This window comes from Parus major, chromosome 1, assembly GCF_001522545.3.
Source record: "Parus major isolate Abel chromosome 1, Parus_major1.1, whole genome shotgun sequence".
Taxonomy (NCBI): Eukaryota; Metazoa; Chordata; class Aves; order Passeriformes; family Paridae; genus Parus; species Parus major.
The window spans coordinates 15474616-15497312 of record NC_031768.1 but is presented as its reverse complement, the minus strand read 5'-3'; the positions used below and the strand labels follow the sequence as shown (position 1 = coordinate 15497312).

Below are 22697 nucleotides of genomic sequence, written 5' to 3'. Positions count from 1 at the left end.
TAATTTGTTGGGAAAATCTGAGCTATCACAGAAGAAGAGCATTCTGCCTTTTGACTTCCTGGGGAGTTTATGTAAGTCTCCTAAGTAAAAAAGCTCTTCCTACTGACAGCATTGTTCTTTTCAAGGGTTTGTCAGTATGATACGATGACAGAGACTCATTAGTGTGAAGATCTACGCAGGCTGGCATATGCAATATGACAAAATACCAGAATTAATAAATAATAGTTCTGTTACTTTTAACAATACCTGGTCAGTGATTGTACTCATGTTTCCTTGTAATTCAGTTTTGGTTGTCCTTTCTTTATTGATGAATGTTGCTTAGAAAGGTGAGTTTATGATCTTGATAGTATTCTGAAATCATTAGTGTAAATCATATAAGGTGACATCTGAAGGTTTTAGGAGACCTGAGCTGTGCTAAAGATTCAACATCTGAGTTTTACTCTGAGAAAGAGAAAATGTGAGAATGTGAAAGGGAATTAGTGGAGATGCAGTTCTGTTAAAACATGTTCAGAGTTGCCATAAATTTGGTTTAGCTGACAATGATAAGAAAAGAGTTGGATTAAGGTTTTAAGGTAATTCTTTTAGGTATAAGGATAACTAATTCTGAAGAGTTTTTGCTGAAGTTTGTAGACCCTTCAAAAGTGGAGGGTTTAAAGAAAACTATTAGACAAGCAAGGTTGTATTTGTATTTCACCCTGTTTCAAACAGCGGGCTGGATGGGGTTTTTGTATGAGAAACTAAAATTTGCTTTAAAAATTGTAAGCCACGTAAATTACTACTTCTTCAATGTTATTTTACAGCATTTCTGGTTGTGCAGTGTAATCTTCTTTGGATAAATGCTCAGTGATGTCTTAAGATGAGGATGAAGTATCTTTGTTTTGTAGCTTTGAAATACAGTAATTCAAGAAGACAGCACGGACCTAATGTGATTAGCACAAGGTTCAGAGTTATGAGTTCTCATCCCGGATCAGTGGTTTATTGCTTGGCCTCAGACGTGTTCCTGCCTTCTTAGTCCTGTCTGTAAAGTCAGGATACTGCTGATGTGGACAGGGCCATATGGCTCCTCATAGAGAGTATTTTTTAGAACTGAAGTAAAGTCTGGACAATGTCTTAAACATAAAAAATACTACAAAAATAATTTTTTTAAATACGACATTCATTAGTTAATTCATGGGAAAAACCCTGTGCTATCAGACAACCTTAAAAGTACATTTTTTCTTATTGTAGCATAGTGCTTAATAGTAAAAGATTTTCTGTTGCAGAGCAGATAGTAGGTATGCTGTGATCAAGCCAGTTATTACTTACAGGCTGAATTTGGTGCTGGATATTCTCAAGATAGAAGAAACTAGCCCATGATTTGGAATTTTTTATCCGTATGCTTAGACTTCATGAATTTCTACATTACCCTAAGTGAATACTACCATATTGTAAAACAGGATTTAAAAAATTCTCTTCAAACACTCCAGTATGGATCCAAATGCACATTTACAAACTTTGTCTTTTCTTTCTACTCATATCCTCCATATATATGTATGTAACACAGTTCTCCTAGCACCTGAGGTTTAGGGAATATTTAGTGATCTCTCTTCAATTCTTTTGAGGAGGAAAACATCCAGGGTATGTTGAAGACATAAGGAAGTAAAATAAAATGGGATCAGAAATTGCCAGTAGGTTCATGACTTTAAAGAAAAGTGTGACTGGCAATGTAGGGCTATAAATATTTTTTCTGCCAATAAGTTCCATGAAGAATCTGAACAATTACAGTGAAAAGTCCCTGGTGCTTTGCACAGCTTCAGCACATTTTCCTGTTTCCCTGATCATACTAGCTATAAAAGCTTCTTTATGAATGTCACTCTACAGGAAGACATGAACATTTTACAATTTTGTTTATGTTAAAATTGGAGGAAGCATGGAAGCCTTGGTTTACCTGAGTTACTGTTTAAAATCAATATAGCAGACGTGGACTTCAAAAAATTCTCAGTTATTAGTAAACCACTTCTAAACAAAGCAAAGTAAAAAAAAAAATAATGAGACTATTTAAGAATAAAAGCACTTAAACTAATGTTCTTCCATTTTTCTTCAAAGTTCAGACGATGTAATTTATGAAAAGAAATACTAGTACAACTAATGGATGTCCCCAGCAGTGTGCACTGCTTCTCCTGGTGCTGCCAGCAGCATAACCATGCTGCTGTTACCAGCAGTAACCCTGAAACTTAAACCTTTGAACTTTTTCCTTTTTTCACTAAAAACACTTAGGAATTATTTGTGGATGTTTAGTATTTAATTAGTACTGTATTTGTACTCTCGAATTCTCTCTGGCTGTTTGTAACCTTTTTTGTTATAAATATGTTACTTATATTAGTTCTGAATCTGTTCTAAACTTCCTGTCAATCATAATGCCATAAAAAAATTAAGTTGATTATTTCTCACTTTAGAGTGGTTTCTTGGCTGCCCTAATAATCAATAATATTTTGGTTGACTTGATTTGACTAGATGCTTGCCACACATCAAGAGTTACTTGTTTCACTATAGTATTTTATCGTTTTCAAAAACCACTAACTTTTTCAGTGCTTATGATTCCCATTAATTACGTGCCTTGATTCACTAGTTTCTAATTTTGAAACATTGTATTCATGTATTGCCTTCTTTAAGTGATCAGTGTATTTACAGTGTATTTTTTACAGTTTCCAGCAGTCAATCATCCACAGTCTTTAGAGAGAAGATACTTGGGAATTTTAAGTGGTGTATTACTTGATCTTATGAAGGTAGGAAAATGTCTTTTATTTGCTGTCTGTAATACGTAGGAAAATACAGAAGTGACTTTTTGCCTTTTTTGCTTAATATAATGCATTTTGGAAAGGTTTGGGAACTCCCTTTTGAGGTATTTTGATTCCACCATTGTTTGTAGTAAGGCTTGGTGTTTCCTAGGAAAATATCCCTTGCAAATTCCAGGAGAGTCTGTTCAGTTTTAACTGATTTGATAAAGAATATATGTAGCCCAGACAAAGCATCATCACCATCCTTTGCAGGGCTGTGCATTCACACTGACATCCATGCAGAGCTCTGACTGCTGGAGTGTGAGCTCTCAACCCATCATATTTAGATATATCCACAGAGTATTGGTCTAACCTGGGTTGTTTTTCATTTGTTGTTGGGTAAGTGTGAGGATGTGGACAGTTGTCAAAGACAGAGTTGACACACGGGAGTTTTGTGTCTTTATCCAAACTCTTAATCTGCTTGCTCTCACCTCTGCCCAGTGTGTATGTTAGGTTACTCTTCAGTCCTGTTTTGGAACAAGTCAGATAGTTACACATGACCAAGCTAAGTTATGGTCCTGAGAGTTCTTAGGGGGAATCAGGAGAATCATTCCCCACAAAAACACTGTGCTATGCATTTGTGCCATTTGTTCTGGGTAGGGAACACGTGGTGTTATTCTTACTACTGTACTATAAAAACATTCCCATGGTAAGCTGCAGTACAACCCTCACATCAACCCAGTAAGCTGAAGGAAGAGGTTGTAGTTTCCAAAATTAGGTTTACAATCACAGAACCACTTAAGAATTAAAGGCAATATGGGACACACATGAAGCGTGGATATGGCTAATCAACTCTGAATGACTTGTATGATCCCAAACCCCTCTGCACCAGTTGTCTTGGAAAACAAAGATGCTTTGGGATATACTTGGATATTTATTTGCTTTTAGTAGTTGTAGCCAGCAGAAATCCATGTAATTTGTTCTACTCTTCTTCAACACAGCCAGTTCAAATCCCTTTGATCTGCTTGCCTTACGAAGAGAGTCAGCATGGCTTTTATCTTGGTTTCAGGGAGTCTGAAACATGATATACTCCAGTGCATATGATTACTTGTTTTGGTATTACACTTTCTCCTCTATTTTCCAATTCACAGAAACATTTTTTCATACTTAGCTGTAGCTCAAGATCTGGTAGCATATGTTGCAGAAAGGAAATTTCAAGATCAGTCTTAAGACCATCATTACATGTACTGGGGGAGGGTTTATTTTCATTTTATCCTAGATTTTTTTTAATATCTCAGTGTCTTTTAGGTTCTTTTGATATGATTTAAAAGTTGCTAAGTTGTGATATGAAGCACAGGAATTTTAGGGGAACACAGGTTTCCAAATAATTTCATTCTTCTCAAATTTTCTGTTCATGTTTCTGGCTACAAGGTGAAAAAGGTCAGGAATTCTATAGAAAGGATATTTTGTGTTTGACCTGCATTTCTTAACTGGTGGATTGGAACCTTGTTAAGCAATGAGCAGAAGCCTACAAGGAGAGAACAGAAGGGAACTGAGGTTAAGTTGCATGTTGCAAATGCTGCACATACTTTGTTGTGTGCCTGTCTCTTGTGCAGACAATGGACAGTCTGACACATGTCCACACTTGCTGTGCTCCTCATTATCTGCATTCCCAGGGACCACAGGTCGGATTACTAGATTACTGAATAACCCACGCTTCAGTTTGTGCCAACTGCAGTAGGGAGTTATTCATATATATCTATTTAGATCTATTTAGAGAGTATTTCTGGACTAGATTAATGAAGAGGCATCAATTTGAGCTTGTTGCTTTGTTGTTGCTCCAGTCCTCTGCTCTCCTTCACAAGTCATCTGGTATGCAAGCATTAGGGAGTCAGGAACTGGTTTTGCATGTTATGACTTGGGGAAAAAAAGACATTGAGACTCTCTTTTTTATACCATCTGCCATTCAATTGTCTCTGCCATTCAGCATCAGACATGTATTACCTCTGATCTTCTGTTTGCTAAAGAGAATACCTGTAGAACTCTTTCTTTCTACCCTTGCATTTCTTCACTTGCCGTAGCTGGACTTCAGCCTTCTGAAGTGGCTTAACCTTTGTGCTAATACACTGCTTTTAAAGTCCACCTTCGTATCCTGCCCTTCACTCTGGTTCTCACACACTGCTGTTTTGTGTTTTTGTTCATTGGAAAACTCCTTGTTTAGCCAACCTGAACCTATGAAAAAGATTTTGGTCTTCTATACCGTAAGATGCTTTGTTCCTGAATTCTCAATAAATTTTCTGTAAAAATCAATGTCTGTCTTGGATACTTCTCCACTTATGGTAGTTTTTTAGGAGATTCTGCCCAGTAATTCCTTATAAAAAATGGAATTTGCTTTCCCGAAGTCCTGGGTCTTATCTCTGATGTTTATCTTCCCACCTCTTCTTTCAGTCCTAACTGTAATCATCTCATGGTTGCTACAGCACAGAGTGTCTTCTCTTATCAGATTTCTCACCAGTGCTTTAGCAGCAGCTCAAGTAAATTGAAATCCTCCCCTTGGCTAATTTGCCTCTCCAGCAGCTGCACTAGGAAATTTTCACCAACACAGTCTAAAAATCTCCTGGAACATGTACACAGGCTGGATGTCAGGATAGCTGAAGTCTGCTATGAGGATGAGGATCTGTGACCAAGAGACTTTTGTTGTTGTTGTAGAGAGTTTTTCTCTTCATCACCTTCATGGTCTTCAATGCATTGTTGATAACAAACCCCCACCATAACATAACAAATGTTGCTTTCCCTTCTAATCCTGACCTAGAGATTGTCAATGGATAAACCTGTTGTTCCATGCTGACATTGGATGTCAATTATATGCAGTGTTACTCTTCTCCCTCTCCATCCCTTCCTTCTGAGACCGGTTGTAGCCATCAGTGACCATGCCTCAGCCATGAGCCCTGTCCCACTTCTCTGTGATTCCAGGCAGATCCCCAGCCTTGTGGTAACCTATGGACTTGCAGTTCTCCTTGCTTGTCGTCCAGCCTGTGTAAGGTTGTGTACAGGCACTTGTGAGAAGCCTCTAGACATCCTCTTTTCTGAGGGGGAGTGTAGGAATTACATGTGGCCTTCCCAAGTTTGTTTGGCCTTTTGAGCCACTGTAGTGACAAGCACCAGAAAAAAAGGGTGAAATAAGTTGTTAATTATTTAGTACAGTTTGTCACTTGAGAAAGAAAGATGCTGGATACTGTATGACCAAACTGTATAGGAGTTTGGTTTGCCACTTGTTTTGTTTCCTCTGAGTTTTTTCCATTTTGAAGTGCAGGGATCCTGTGCAGGGAAACCCAGTTTGTGGTCAAGTGGCTGAATGTGGTGTTGATGTAGTGTGTGTGTGTGTGTATGCATGTGCATAGACAGACATAGATTTCTTCTCTCTTAAACATATGCAACCCTTAAGAAATAGCTTTTGTTTTTACTTTATAGCCATTCAAACTTTTAACCTTGCTAACAGTCATGCATGTTGAAATATTACAATGAAAGCTTTGTATTGTTCTTTTCCTGCAAGAAACCTTTCAAACTTCCCAAAATACCCAAGATCCTGTTTTCAGTTTCATGATTAAATATTTTCTACATGTCAGGAAGTGTCTTTCTTTACAATCACAGCTGATCTAACAGAATTATAAGGCAAGTGTTAAATGCATTGTAAACAGCTTAGAGAATTTTTTGAAACTATGGGTGGACTTGAACCCTTTAAGCTAAAACCAGAACTCTTACATTTATGTATTTTTAAAAATACTAACTTTAAAATAATGTTTGTTTTTGCATAAGAATGTTCCCATATGGTTGTTTTGTTTGTAAAGCCTGTTTCATTGTAGCAATTTAATAATTGGAAATATAATATTTTTGATTCTAAACAGTGTTGTATCTCCTGAAAAATATGTTTAAAATACATATACTTAAAACATATAAATATATTTAAAACATATTTTAAAGTTTTAGATGTCTTTGTATTTTAAACATACTATAATATATGTGTACCTAACATTATATGTGTATAACATGTTAACACATACATGTGTTTATTTTGTATATGAAGTTTAATGCACCATAAAATTATTCTAGCAGTGACATCTAATTCCAGAAACTCTGGATATTACAAAATTATCCCAATAATGTTCTTCATTTTGTCGGGGATTTTTTGTTTGGTTTGGTTTGATTTTGGTTTTAGTTTTTGGGTTGTTGGTTTGGGTTTTTTTTTGCTAATGTAAATACAGATACTAACATTTAAACTTTGGGATTTGTTTTTCAAAGAACTTACTGAAGTTAGATCCAGCAGATAGATATTTGACAGAACAATGTTTGAACCACCCTTCGTTTCAAACCCAAAGACTCTTGGATCGCTGCGGAAGTTCACCTTCACGCTCAGCTAAGAGGAAACCTTACCATGCAGACAGCAACACTTTATCCAACAGGTAAATGCAGTCTTGTCACTGTTAGCACTGATGTTTGCTCTGCCACTGAGTGAGTTGTTTCTGTGCTCACATGCAGCATCACCTACAAGAAAAGTGTCTGTTTGGAAGCTTAGGCACACTGAGACATGTTGTATGCTGTTCTGTGTTGCCTCACCGAATAAAGGAAGCAGACATAGTATTTGCAGCTACAAAAGCTGAAATTTTTGCTAACTTTCTGCATCAGGCTGAATGCATCTTAAAAAAAAGCTAACAAGATAATGTTGCATATGATGAGGAAAAATAATTGGCTGATCCACCTTAAAAAAATATTAGCCTTTTTATTGAACAATAGGGATTTTGTGGCTTGGAAGATGCCCAAGATTCCAAAGGAATGCTCTTTTCTTTGGAATGCTACCATTGCTGTATATGTACAAATCTGTCCAAGATTTTGATATTTAAAAGCTTAAAGTTCACACAGATTTTTAGCAGCTAAATGTTTTAAAAATTTTGCACATTGATCACATTCCAAATTGGAGATGAGCAGAATTTTGTCTGCAGTTCCAATTGTAGATCAGGTCTAGTCTATTTGATCTCAGACTCAAAGCAGGATATGTTTGCTCAGTGACTCCTTTGCTGGACCCACATAGCTTGAGAGAGGTCACTTAATTTTAGTACTTCAATGAACCAGGTTTACTGGTGGATAAAATACTTCAGTACAAAAAGCTTCATCTATTGCTCCAATAAATGTGTTCATAAAGGTCTCCCTCTGAAGTACGCAGAATATTTTAATATTCTGTATGCAGGCTTTTAATCCTGGCCATGTTTTTCTTTAGCTTACCTTATGAGATTCAAAAAATTGCTCCTCTATTTTAAGACTTGGGATGAGAGATTCCCAGTCTATAATTTTTCAAAGATAGATACCAAAAAGTTTTAGCTGCCTTTACAGGTGCTTAGAGTAGAAGTTTTACTATTAGACATGTGGCATCAGAAAGAAAAAACTACATCCACTGGAAACTTGTCCAGAAGGCTTTCCTAGTAAAAATACTAGGTTTTTCATATCTATAAGTTTTTTAAAAATATACTTTCTGTTAACTGAAAGACATTTTAAATTGGCATTAAAATTGCTAAAGTTTTGGAAACTGTAGTGAAATAGATTATGAGATCACTGGGAGTGGTTAATACAAAAATCCTAGGTATAAAAATGGCTGGCATTATCCCATTATAATTAACAAAAAGATCAACCAAAGAATCTCACTTCAACCCTCAGTAATATATCTGAGTTACATCATAGATTTATTACAAAAATAAGTTAATTGCTCAGAGCCTGGCTGGGTCCATCAAGGAAAACAAGCACAGCTCCAGCACTGCTCAGTCTTGGCTAGTTTGCAGTGCCAGCCTAAGTGTCCAGAAGCAGAACTGGTTTAATGCCAGAATGAGATAATAAATCCTGCTCAAAAAAAATCAGGATTTGCAGAACCAACTCACATCTCAGTCCTGTAATCCCAAAACCAGAAGAGCTAAGACATGAAAGTCAAGGACACAACCAAGTAGCTCTGCACTGAGTCAGTCTGGTTGCAGAGCCTTTCAGGTGCAGCTTTGGCATGAGCTAATATACCAAAAACTGGGATAGTGCCAAGTTCTAAAAAAGCTGTCTTCCTGTGGTAAACCTGGTTTTGAGTTTGGTGTTACAGGGCTTGCTCTGGCTCACTCCCTCTGAGCAATTAGCTTTTCCCGTCCTTTCCTCTCTCCTCCCCCTCCAAACCAGGAATACACTAGCTAGCCTGGAGCATTGATTGTATCAGGGTTTTTCAACTGTGCTGACATATTTGATTGCTCTACCTTCCTTTGATATGCCAGGTGTATTTAAGATTTTTTCAATTGATATACAGTTAATTTTCATAATGTAATGCTTCACTTAGTGTTATACTCACGTAGTATAAGCTTACATGCATAAATGTGCCGATATATGTTGGAATTTCCATGATTAGATTTGATACCTTCAGGGTTTTTGTCAGCAAAATCATTAACCAAAGCAGAGTTTGCCATCAGATTATAACCAGAAACAATGATGTACAAACGCTTACAAATCTGTTATTTTAGTGGAGTTTCTGGTGCCTCAGTTGGCAATATTTGGTCTTACTGCAGTTAAATTTTGTGGTTTTAAATGGTAACTGAAATGGGTGTACTTTTTTGAAGTTATTAATACATGAATAAGTAATTTGGCATACTAATGCTTCTTTATGCATTTTAATATAGAAATCAAGCCAGCAAAAGTTCTGCTTTGCAGTCACACCACAGATCAAACAGCAAGGATATGCAGACACTAGGGGCTGGCGGGCCAAGAGAAGAGGGGCTTCCAGCAAATGAAAGCTTTTTAAATGGAAACCTTCCTGGACCTGCACCTAGTCCAATGCACGCAAAAAAACCGAGCAACACACCTGGATCTGGCAACAAGGATATAGCCAATAATAACATGCCGCACCTTCTCAGCCCAAAGGAACCAAAGGGAAAAACAGAGTTTGATTTTAATGTGGACACCAAAAGTTCTGATGGTTCAGGCACAAAGTACCTGAAGTCTAACACCAGATCTCAGCAGAACCGGCACTCCTTTATGGAAACTTCTCAAAGCAAAACTGGGACGCTGCAGCCCGGCGACAAGCACAGTCGCCACAGCTACATCGATACCATCCCGCAGTCTTCTAAGAGTCCCTCCTATCGGACAAAGTCCAAGAGCCATGGAGTTCTGACAGACTCAAAATCCGTGGGCAACCTTTCTGAGGCCAGGGCCCAAGCTGCAGAACCAAACACCAGTAGGTATTTTCCATCCAGCTGTATGGACTTGAACTCTCCTACCAGTCCAAGTGCTCCCCGGCACAGTGACAACAGAACTATGCTCAGTCCCTCCGCGAGGAATAACCGCAGCGAGGGTACCCTGGACACCCGAAGACCACCAACAAGACACTCCAAAACAATGGAGGAGTTAAAACTGCCAGATCACATGGATGGAAGCCATTCCCACTCTCTATCTGCTCCACATGAATCTTTTTCCTATGGTCTAGGTTATACCAGTCCTTTTTCTTCACAGCAGCGCCCTCATAGACACTCTATGTATGTGAGCCGGGACAGAGTGAGGTCAAAGGGCTCAGAGGGTGGCTTAAGCGTAGGGCAAGGGATGGCAGCCAGAGCAAACAGCCTGCAACTGTTATCTCCACAGGTGCAGCATAAGTCACTCACAAGGTCTGTTGGCTCATCACGAGAAGACTGTACTGAAGATTCTAATAGGGTTAGTCCAAAATATTGCCTCTTATTTGAAGGTTTACCTTCCTCTTTTTAACTCGTGTGGAAGCAGTGGCCTGCTTTCTGTCTTCTGTTTGTTTCTTTGCAGTTACTCATTTATTTGTCTTGTAAGGCCTGGGGATATTGTTTGGGGGCTTTTTTTCTGAAGGGCTGAACATTTCAAGGTACTTTTAAAAAATGGACTGTGAATACCATTATCTGAAAGTAGTGAAATGTGAGAACGGAAAAATTGTCTCTGAAGTTAAAATTTCATTAGTTGTGTTTAGTCCTTGGTTACATGGTCTGATGTCCCTTTTACTGTATCGTTTTGCTTAATTATCTTTCTCATTTGTGTTTTTATTTAGCTTTTCCTATATGTATTTCTGTTATGAATGCTAATGTTAATTTTTGAAGCCAGTGTTTCATTCAGGTATAGCAGGACATTATTGCTGAAATCCCCTAATTTACTAAGGAAATATCAAAGCTTGCAGTATTACTTTAGATTGGTATAAGTAACTGGGGTAATCTAGAGATTTCATGTTGTAGTGGCCACTGGTAAATTGACTCCTGTCAGTGGATACCTGGTTGTTTTTCTGTGAGCATTAATTAAAGAGTAGAGGATGGGCTGGTTCTGGTGTTGATTTACATTTGTTACACAACACTTCTGAATTATCTCATGTTTTACACATCAGATATGTAAAGATGACTGTGTTTGTCCTCAGAGCTTTAAATTCCTATATTAACAAAATGGTGCAGAGACAAATACAGAAATGAGTATTTGTTTCTCTATGGCTACACCTGTGATAAACTGAATTCTAAGGAGAGAACATCTAGTTCAGATTTGTTGACAAATTGAAGAAAGGCAAAATGCTGCAAGCTTTAAGGTCCAAAGATTATATTATATATATATAATATATATTACTCTGAGAAATTAAAATACTCTGCCTACTTAGTAGTTAATCTAAGAAATATGTGTAGCTGACCTAATAGGGGTCTTACAAGTACCATAAAAAGGAGAGTTTTAGGTAGTGGGTTGTCTCCTCAGACCAGTAGAGAAAAAAAAAGACATAAAATGTTTTATCATTCATAGCACATCTTCTCCATTCAAGATTGTGTAGTCAAACCTGAGAAAATACTAAAACAGAAGTGCAATGGAATAGTAATTTTTAAAAAGCTACCTAGAAGGAATTGCCAGCAGCTCCATTTCAAAACCAGTTTTTTTTTGTTTACTTATTTTTCTATCTTTCTCATTTCAGTCAAATGAAATGTTACTTATTCTTCAGGATATTACTTGGAAGGGCAGTAATATCAATAGCTCAGTTTTTGATTACAGAAGGTCACACTGCCTTGTGTCCTTCAGTTCATTTTCTGCATTACGCAGCAGATAGTAATTTGAAGTAATTAAAATCTTATTTCCTGCTATTTAGAGGCCAGGTTTTTTTACTGGATCATTATTTGTCTTTGAATATTGGTTGACAGATTCTTTTTTTAATTAGCAAAATCAATGTGTATTGTAATGCTTACGTTTTTGTTCATTTTCACCTGCTTTGGAAAGTCTGTTCATGCAAGATAAAGAACTTGCCTTTATCACTTTTGGCCATTATTTTTAAAACTTCAGCCTTTACTTAGTGCATTTAAATCTGTATTTCAACCATTAGAAGTGTGAAAGGAAAATTACTTTTCTGAAATGGATGTTAAATCTGTGAATTCAAAAAGCTGGTTTTTATTTGTTTGTACTGCTTCCAGTAGCAAAATCAAATTGTCAATCTTCTTATGCCTCATAAAGGCATTTTCCCTAAGAAGTCACTTTGGCTCATTTCCCCCCCCAACTTTTTTACATTTTGCATTAGGAATCAGAAAATTCACTCCCCTCAGAATTAGTGAACTAAAAGACTCGTTAATAATATGTGTTCTCATAGATTCTTTACTGTTTTCATACTTATTTTTTCTGATCAGTTCTCCTGAGTTTTTTTTCTCTGCTCATATTTTGTGAAGTTTCCTCACTTCCATGTTTCTAGTTTCTCACTGATTTTCATTTTAGCTCTACCAAGTCTTTTCAAAGAAAAACAGTATTTGTCTGCAGAGCTTCAAATCTTATTTAAAAAAATAAAAAACAAAACAAGAAAAAAATTGTCATCCAGCCTTAGTTTTAGGACTTTTCAAGTCTCAGCACAACAGTTTTGTTTTAAGGGGCTTTTTTTACATTTAAATTAAATGTACACAGAAAAGGGTTAAGTGGAAGAAAATCAAATACAAGTTGCTATTACTGTCTTGTGTTTGAAATTTAACTGCTGATAAATACGAGGTATCTCATGCAAGTAGTAATTCAATCAAATGCTTCAGCCTCTGGTAAATTTTAGAAGAATCCAACTGGGATTTGAAGCATTACTTTAGCTGCAGTTCTGGTCTTGGTTTCAAGGTTTGTTTTCTCTGTGACAGCAAGACCATATCCTCATCTGCAAAAAGCAAAGTAGATTTTGCAAATCACTTGTCCAGTGAATTCAAATCCCAGTTGTTAATTTTGGTTAGGTTTTTTTTGTGGCTTTGGTTTTTAACCTTTGTCCTGCTTAGACATTCTAGATTTCAGTTTATACAGGGGTTTCAGTAGTTTCCTGTGAGGTTTTAGAGAGAGCATTAAATTTCATGTGGTCAGTCCATACTGAGGGGAAAATTGTAGCTTCTGATTCATTTAAGAATGGGGTTAAGTCATATTTGTGCATAAGGATGTTTCTAAGGGCTCACCTAAACTTCTACTTGAAGTACTTCCAGGAAGTGCTGTTTTCAGGAAAATAGAATAAATTAGAGGTTTAAATAAATATGCTTTTTGCTATCCTGTCTGACTGAAGTACTTTGTCTGTAGATTTCTTAGGTCAGCAGCATTCAGAGACTTTCTTATTATTTCTGTATTATTTTGCATACAGTAGATTTTGTGACTGTTGGTAGCTCTAGGTAATGATGTTAAGAGATGAGAGCTGATAAGAGATGATAGTGCTGTGGTGTTGCAATTATCACAAATTAGATGCATTCCTGTCTGCTTTTTAAAGTTTGCCAGTAGCAGCAGAGTGACCAGATTACATCAGAAATTAATTTAACAAGCCTCCAGTAAAAGATTCCTCCAGAGATTTTACAGTTGCATTTCATTCAGGTTGAAAATCTGAGGGCCTGAATCAGATTCATGTGTTTAAAGTTACAACCTAGAGGCAAAATTTTGTTAATGCCGTTTTTGTCATTTTAAAAAGAAGCAAGCAAGCAGCAAAACCAAGTAATTATTGATTACATAGTCTGTGATTTTATATTTGCAGTTATTAATAATATGAAATGAAAACTGTATGGTGAATTTTGGAGTTTACTTGCTTATGTATGTTGGTTAAAAACTGCAAACCACTTTATAATCTTTCATTTTAAATAGTTTATTGCTCTTTTGCATAGGGTGGAGCATATCATGATCCACACACAGAAGATGGAGCATCTACTAAGGAGAATAGAATTCTGTATAATGACCCTGTTCCGAGAAGAGTTGGCAGCTTTTACAGAGGTAATTTCATGGTGGATCTTTCAAATTAAATCAAGAATTTTAGAATGGAATATAAATTAAGTAGTAGAAATTGATACAGAGGATTAGCATGAGCAACTACGAAAGTTTATTGGAAAAATAATTGTTTCTCAGCTTTCACTGAGTTTACCTGCTAGGTTGTTTGCAGGAGCTGCATTGTTTCCATATTGTTTATTTGTAAATGATAGCTCACATTAATTGGAAAGTATATCCACTGCAGTACCTTGTAAAGCAGTATATAATTTAACAGGGCAAAATAAAAAAAATAAATGAATATAAACAAAATAAGCAGTTAATTAATATTTTTAATTTTTATTTTCAATTCTTATAAAGAGTCTATTTACACCTATGCATTTATAGCACATAGACATACTTACTGATCTGTTTCAGATACTGTGTTGCATGGAAGTATAATGCTAACTTTGCATGGCTGGAAACCTGTGGAATTCCTTTTGTTAAGACTTAAGATCAGGATTTCCTACAAACAAGAGCATGCTTACATAATTCCAGTTCAGAATAAATATTAAAACAGGTCTGTGTTTGGACACACACAGATATATACTGTTCTATTATGGCACACAAAAGAAGGTGATTCCTCAGCAGCTGCCTCATGGCTAAACCTTGGTAATTGCTTTGAAAAAGATGATAAGAGGCTAATTACTGTCCTGCAAGTGTTAGGAGGCTTGTGGGGCTCCTCTGAACCTTAAGAAGTCCCAATCAGCTAAAATTCGATTATGAGTCACCTAATAACCTTAAGTAGAGTCACAAATCTCCCTCTGATCCTCTTCAGGTTGATCAGTTGGCTGATGACCTGATTTAGACACGTTAAAATCTGACAATCCTTGCAAGTGTCCCACTGCAATATTAAAACCTGTGAGCAGAATTAAGGCTTTTATTGTTTTGAGCAATTCTTTTGAGTGTTTTCATTGCAAATGCAACATGGGATGCTTAAGAATTCTCAATCCTGAATTGCTTTCATTAATCCCTAAAAAGCTCCTAAAATTGGACATGGATTATCCATCTTTTTTATACACAGTAAAACAAAAGTTCCAAAGAAGAATGACTTTACATAAGTCATCTGCTAAAGAAACTGTAGGTCTGGATTTATTCAACTCTTTATTATAAACATGAGGGTTTTTCCTCTTCAACTTTATCTATCAAATATATTTTAGATGGACTTTTTTCCTTTGAGAAGATGATGCTATATTTAAAATAATACATTGTTATTAGTATATGCAAAATTGGCAACAATAGTATACACAAATTACTGTGAACAAGGTAAATCTTTTTTTATATAATGTTAACCTTTGTATTAGCACAGTATTTATTAGCATATAGTTTTGTACTACAGCTTGAACAAAAACTTGTAGATGCTGTTTTGATAGATTGTGTAATGTGATGCTGCATTAATGTTCCAGCTACTGTCTGGTCAATTTTTATCCAGTGCAGGTATTTCTAGTGATATTCATAATTCTAATATATTTATGTTCTAGATCTGTTTATAGTTGTGTATTTTCAAAACCACAATATGTCTGTTTGAAAAATACATATCTGATTTTGATGTTTTAATTTTTAGTGCGTTATCTCTTACTTACATTAAAATTCAAAATTATTTTTTTCCAAGATGGACAATACTTTTTTTAAGGTGTAAAGTGAAGATGAAGTGTAAACTACAGTATTTCATGTCTTTAGTAACAGTATTCCAACCTCTTAATCTCTTTCCTGTTTTTAAATATCAATCACGCTTAGAGCTCCCTACAAATAGAAATGTTCTCAAATCTAATAACGATTTACCCAAGTTCTGATGATGGTCTCATTTTACAACCAGTAATATCGTGCAAGGACCACAAAAGTCAGGGTTTTTTTCAATCACACACACAGGATGAAAGCATGTCTTTGCTCTCTTGTTACTGTAAGAGGCAGAGAGGAAGCAGAGAAGTGGGAGCTGGGATTTTTGGCAGAGCTCTGTGTACATTGTTTGCTGTTTCTCTGTTCAGTTCCATCTCCACGTCCAGAGAGTACCTACATAGAAAACAATGTGTCAAACAGAGCCTCGGTGTTACCAGCAGACAGCACCACGGTGACAAACCACCCCAAGAGACAAACCACCTTTGATACCTGGTGAGTCGTAATTTGCACACACCTGTAGAGAATGGCAGGAAAAATACATGGTTTTAACAGGAGGGGAAAAAACCTCACGATTTTCTCGAGATTTGCAATTGACCATGTGCTTAGTTGCTTCCTCCAGCTGTACTGGCATAGCATGGCATGTTTTCTGTCCCCTTTTGAGCAGCAAGAAATCCTTCATTGCACCCATAACATGAATGCATTAAAGTTTATATACTTTTTTCCAGTATTTCACAATTTTTTTCCTGCTATTAGTCTTTAGTTAAAGATAGTACAAAGTGCTTGTGTGTGTAGTATGTATAGAAATTTGTGGATTCCAGAAGCATGAATTATTAGACAAGTGGAGAAAATATCAAAATGCATGTTTCCATATATAAAGTAATACTATATTAATGAAAAATATTTTCACCCTACAATGGGGACCGCTGCTCTCTTTGTTTACACGCAGAAGGAAGCTAATACATTCTATGGGAAAATGGACTAAGCAACATCTTAATGGTGTATATTGATTTTAAAAGATTAAAAGCATCACATGGCTCCATTATATAACATAGAGCACCTTAATTATGCTACTAAAATGACAGCATATACATAGCTTTGCAGGACTTAGCTTAATTTTGTTTCTCTGAGAGCTGTTTGGCTCTAAAATACTCTTAATCTTATACTTTGTTAAATCACAATAAAGCGTATTGAATAAAAATAAGCAGATGGAGCTTCACAGGATTGGTGGGAGGAATGGACTGCATACATTTGCGTGGTTCAACTATGATTTGTACCACTCTCTGAAACACTTCTTTCTGAAAGAGCCATAAAGTCATGCTATCTAAACTGTTGCAGTGGTTTGTTGATTTAATGTATTTTCACACAAATAACCAGTGAATTATGTGCTTTAAAGAGAAAGGGGGGTGGTGGGGGGTGGACAGTTGGTATTTCAGATACCTGTGTCAGTAACAGAAGATGTTTACTCCAGAACCCTTCTCACCTGCTCTGATTCACTAGTCTGCTTCCTGTCCTTCAGTAGCTCCACCTACGTCCATTTTCTGGAAGTTAGCTGAGGAAACCGGTCATTTATGTAAAAAGGTGGTACTTTTGTTGTGACTTATGTGGCTAAAGAAGGTATTTATTCCTACTGTTGAACCCTTTTACCATTTTACATTGTGCTTCATATCTGGATCTTTCTATCTTGCACAAAACATAAGACAACTGGAATCTTGTTTTGCTTTATATATCATTCAGCAATATATTGTCTTGACTGCAAAGAAACATGTAATGTTATTTTAACACTGAACTGAAAAAAATAGCGTATGTTATTAGAGCTGGTTGGGAATTTTTTTATGAAGTGGTTTTTTTTTTTATTATTTATAATGCCAAATTACTGAAATCAAAAGAACTGGCTGATACCCATTAACCTTTTATTGTGAAGGTTCTTCAGCTCCAGGATGCAATTGCCAGTCAAAACCAGAGATACTCTCAAAATAACAAATATTTTGGAGGCAGCATTATTTTGTAGAATGCGAGGAACTTGAGTGCAGGGTCTTTGTTATTTAAACCAGAGGCTTGAACCAAGATCTTAGATCTAACAAGTGAATGCCCTAAACCAGAAGTTAGAGGTTATTCTGGAGGACATTGTCTGGTTCCCTCAATACATTCTCTTGAAGCTGTTTCATCTTGTTAAAACAGTGAAATGACCACAGAGGTGCTGAATATGGCCTTGTGAAAAAGGCTCTTCATTAACTTTGAGACAGTCAGATTTAAGTCCTTGCTCCAAATTACTCCGATATTTTCACAAAGTGGAACAGCTCCTTTGAGAGAAGAACCCATAGAAGAATAAGCATTTCTTGTTATGAAATGGAAGAAATAGCAGTACCTGAAACACCCAAGTTACTGCTATTTTGGCATATGCTTATCTTTCTCTTTTCTTTTCCTATTCCCTATTTTCCCAAAATGTTTCCTGCCCAGCTCTACATGCTAACTCTGTTCAAGTTGTCCTGGCAATGGTCTAATGTTGTTGCAAAATTGTTCTGTGCCATAAATGCAGCTTAATCAGATTCCTGAGTGGTGAAGAGTCTGTGTTCCTCTACTTAATTTTCTGTATAGAAATTGTGTAAATGCTTATGAAAATGTTGAAAGCTCTAATGGAATATGATTCTGCTTACATCAATTTTATGATGAAGTAAATATTTGATGTTTGACTGACATACCTAACTGGTACATGACAATTCATCTTGAATTATGAGTGACATGTATTCCACCTGGACTTGCCACTACTGTAAAATATTGCTTCTCATACTATTGCTCTGTGTTGCCTTTCTTCTGTCAAAGATTCTGTGAATGTTTGCTAGACTGAATTGTCACAGGTGTTCCCTTGTCTTTGTGTGCATTTTTCCGCTCTGTCCCCCTGTCCTGCCTTTTAAAATAAAGATGTTATAAACTTGACTTTTGTCATCAGATTTTACTCTTAAATTACTAGATCATTTCTGAACTTCTAAACAACTTGATTTGAAAAAAGGTAGTTTTTTTTTATCCTTCTAGAAAATATTTTCTTTGCTAGAGTTTAATTTCCTGTAAGTGACCTTGAACTTGCTCAATTTTTTTTTCTCATTGATACAAGAACAGATGTTTTATTTTCTTTTGCTCATACAAGTTTTCTTCTGAGCTGGGCACAATCAGTAGGTATAGGCAAGATACTTAATTGTATTCTGCCAGTGTGCCAGAACATTGGCCTGAGTTATCTTTGCCACTGTCATAGTTCTAAATACCTCTTTAGAATCAATTGCAACATGCTGTAGTGTATCTTACATCATACTGGAAGTGTTTGCATTGACTGCTTACAAGATATTTGGGGGCTTCTGGAAAGCATTTTTGTTTAGACCTTTTATGTCCATACAAACATAATCATACTATGACAAGCAGCTTGTCATATTTTTTCTAGCATATGTCATACATTTCTGCAAAAATAATAAAAAAGAGGAACTATACATCTAATATTACTATTTTTATATGTATATAGTATATATAAACACACACAAAATCTCTGTCATTCAAGAAAAGGACAAAAATGAAATCTCACTCTTAAAAGAGTAAAAGGCTTAAAACTTTATCCACAATTAAGTTTCAAGGTTCCAGAACAACACAGTATTTTGTAAACAGGACATGACTGACTTCTATATTGCTGTGTCAGTATCAGTGTAACATAATAGTCACACTATTCCTGTAAGTAAAAGGTTGCTAGCATCTGAGCAACTTAGTTTAGAGCATATTTGGCCGTCTGTGCAGCATGACTGTTGCAACATTATAAATAATTTCCAATTCTTTAATGGAATTTGTAAAAAAAAAAATAAATCAGGAAATTGCAAATTCTGAATGGTATTCTGTATATGAGACAATAGATCTGGGGTTTATTCCAATTAATAAATCCTCCTTTTCCACATCAAAAGTAAAAAATTGCAGCTCCAAACAGAGTTCAGATTTGATCTTTTGATTTTTAAGCTTTCAATGCCAGACTTCTAGACCATGAAGTTTTACTGTGGGCTTCAGTTTATGGGATTGAGATTTTTATATTGAACTATCTATTTGAACTGCTTCATTGGTTTCTGACATTTTCTTGTTTTTGCTGAATGGTAACTGTGTCACTACCCCTTAAGGGTCTTACTTTGAGTAAAACTAAAAGCTAATGTGGAGAATTAGTGTTTGACATTTATCTTCCAAAGAAAAGTTCAGCTATTTCAGTCACTCCTTCATTAGACAAAAACCTTACTCATGTAATTGTGATTGGATCAGTAAAGGGAATAGTACATGAGGGTTTCCAAGCCAGGCTGCCTGATGAGATTAGGATTGCTGAAAAATAACTAAAACAAGCATGAGGAATTGCCTTCCAAAAAGAGCTGTCTGCAATACAAATCTCTCTATGGCAGCATGAATGCAACACACTTCCTATTTTTTTCTTTTCAGTTAATGTGAAAGCACATCAGCTTGCTTGCCACATGCATGTTTGCTGCTACACCTCATTGCACCTGCATGAAGCTGGATACCTTTCCTACTAGGGGCAATAAATAAGAGTGACAATCACAGAATTTCTGTTTGTACTTATGCCTTTTCCAAGTGTTTCAGACCAGAATAACCAATGTGTTCTACATTACACATCCTAAGCATGCAAAAGCTACACAAAGATAAAATAACAAAGCACAGCACATCTTGCTTTTGGTTTCTGCTTGAGAATGAGCTCTCTGAGTGGGGGATCCTCTCTAGGGCTACTCTTACTTGCTACTAAAACAAACAGCACATAAAGATTCTGGTGGAACTGTTTGCTTTCATGAGCTGAAGCTTTATGCAAAATACCAAGATATTTGCAGTATGTTGTAAGAGTTTAGTGTTGTGTGACTCTACCATACAGATTTTTTTGATAATCCTAATTTTCTCCTGTACTGTCCATTATCTGAAAATCATCTTTTGGGATGCCTAAAATATCCCAATGTTTCATCATCGATCAAAATGTTCTGCTCTATTTTTACTCAGTACAAAATCCTGGTGTTGAAGCTTCCTGCTATAATGCTATATATGTTCACTCTCTTCACATAATGAGCATGTGTTTTGAAGCAGTTGCTTTTCAAGGTCAGTGCTTTTTCAGACAACTGTACTGCAATATGAGTCATAGGAGTTAATGACATGAACCATTCAGTATAAAACCACTGGCTTTTGGGTAAGCAGCAATTGAAAATGAGCAGTTCTCAGCACCTTATTTTCCAGTTCTCTCTGGTCACTGTAGCCATAAAGAGGAAATCATGGTGCAGAATTCCATTTCTCTCCTCTCTGCTCAACTGCTGTGGAGAGCAGTTTTCTCATCCAGGTTCACTGGGCCAAAGAAAAGAATCACGCTTGAGTGAATCTGTCTAAGAGTATTGCAAAAATTGTTCCAAGCTTCACTCTGAAGATTACCTTCACCTTTTAGAATATAGCATTTCCATTTTGGAATAGACTTTGTAATAGAAAAACCATAGCAAAACATTGAACAATTTTAAAGGATAGTGTAAAGTAACCTCCTGGGGGTCTCGCTGATGATGTGACACTGGTTCCTCAGTGGACAACAATCATCGGGGTGCTAGTTTGCACTGGGGCTGTGGTTTGGGATATGCTTGCAGGTGTGAATGCACAGGAGCTCCTCTGGGGAAATGCTCAGAAGATTCTTAGCCCCATTTAAATGACTTTCTGAGTACAAGGAGGATACTTGGGGTGTATGCTTTCCTCCAACTTTTCTAACAGATCAATTAAAAATCATTTAGTGAATAATTCAGCAGGTGTTCTGTCTGTGTTAAGTCAGACAGACTCCTGAGTTCACTGAATCTAAAGCTCTGAGCAGTCTTTACTCTTTGGCTTTCTCCTTGGTGCTTTAAGTGACTTGTATAAGAATGCCTTATTACCTGTCACACTACTTACAGTAGTACCAAATACAGGGACATGACAGCAACAGGAATCTTTACAAATGCAGTATATTTAAAATATGTGTTATAAATATAGTAATTACATTAGACTAGAGGTTTTTTCCGTGTAGTAGTGTTTTAATGTCCACATTAAATATGTATTGTCATGCACCTGCATGTATTTTCCTCATCTAGATATAAGTTCCCAAAAATCTAAATTAGGAAAATTTCTACCATACTTCCTGCCTATGAATCTTTTTGCTAAGACCATTCTCTTAATGAACAGTTGCTCTTTCTTACAGGATTTAAACACTGCATGCATTTATACTTAGAGCCTTATACTTAAGGTAACATTTCAAGCTTGAGGTGGTTTTGTGTAGAAATTGAGGAACTAATACCACTTACCAGAGTGAAGATGGTTTTATCAATACAGAGGATGACTCCAGTGATTTCTACCCCAATTATGTTTTTCGCATTTATTTGGGAAAAACAAGTCAGCCTGGCATGTAGTAGCAGCTGAATCACCAGCTGATAGCATAGCATTTAAAGCCAGAATTAGAAGCCAGTGACAACTGTATTAGACAGTTAAATGTTGCTACATTGCAGTCGCTCCAAGAAAAGCTGCTCCTGTTTGTCATACAGAGCCCTTAAAACAGTGGCTTTGCTTTAGGTTTTCCACCAAGACAGAGGAATAATTTATTTTTTGTTTTCCTGCAATTCAAGCATGAAAAGGGACTATTAAATGACCCAGTATGTCTTTCTGTATGTTAGTTGCTATTAAATGTTGTCCATCCTCTGGAATCCAGGCCCAGAGGCAGGCCTGTTGGCTGTGTTTCTCCCAGATGAGTATTAGGTCCTGATTTGAAATGTCAAAGATGGGAAATCTACTTCACTAAGGAGATTGTTCTGATAGTTAATGATGTTATTGTGAAAATCAGTGCCTCATTTCTAATACTACTTCTTAGGCTTCATCATCCACCTCCTTGTTTTTGTTATGTCTTTGCCTGTTAGTTTAAAGATTTTTCTAGTATTCTGTTACTTATTTCTGGATAAATAGTTGTGTATCATGATCAAAGAAATCAAATATTAGGGCTGGTTTGGTTGTGTTTTTAAACACACTAAGGAGGTT

At 36.3% G+C, this 22697-nt stretch overlaps 1 protein-coding gene across 4 annotated transcripts in view; it reads left to right on the top strand.

Annotated features, from left to right (window-relative positions):
• The window catches only part of CDKL5 (cyclin dependent kinase like 5), a 129681-nt gene that overhangs the window by 92094 nt on the left and 14890 nt on the right, over window positions 1-22697 (top strand). For all 4 annotated transcript variants that reach the window (XM_015630501.1, XM_015630516.1, XM_015630492.1 and 1 more), the window contains 5 exons: window positions 2685-2765; window positions 7056-7216; window positions 9452-10478; window positions 13901-14006; window positions 16022-16145. In XM_015630501.1, coding sequence (XP_015485987.1) covers window positions 2685-2765; window positions 7056-7216; window positions 9452-10478; window positions 13901-14006; window positions 16022-16145 — 1499 coding nt within the window. The remainder of the gene's footprint in view (window positions 1-2684; window positions 2766-7055; window positions 7217-9451; window positions 10479-13900; window positions 14007-16021; window positions 16146-22697) is intronic.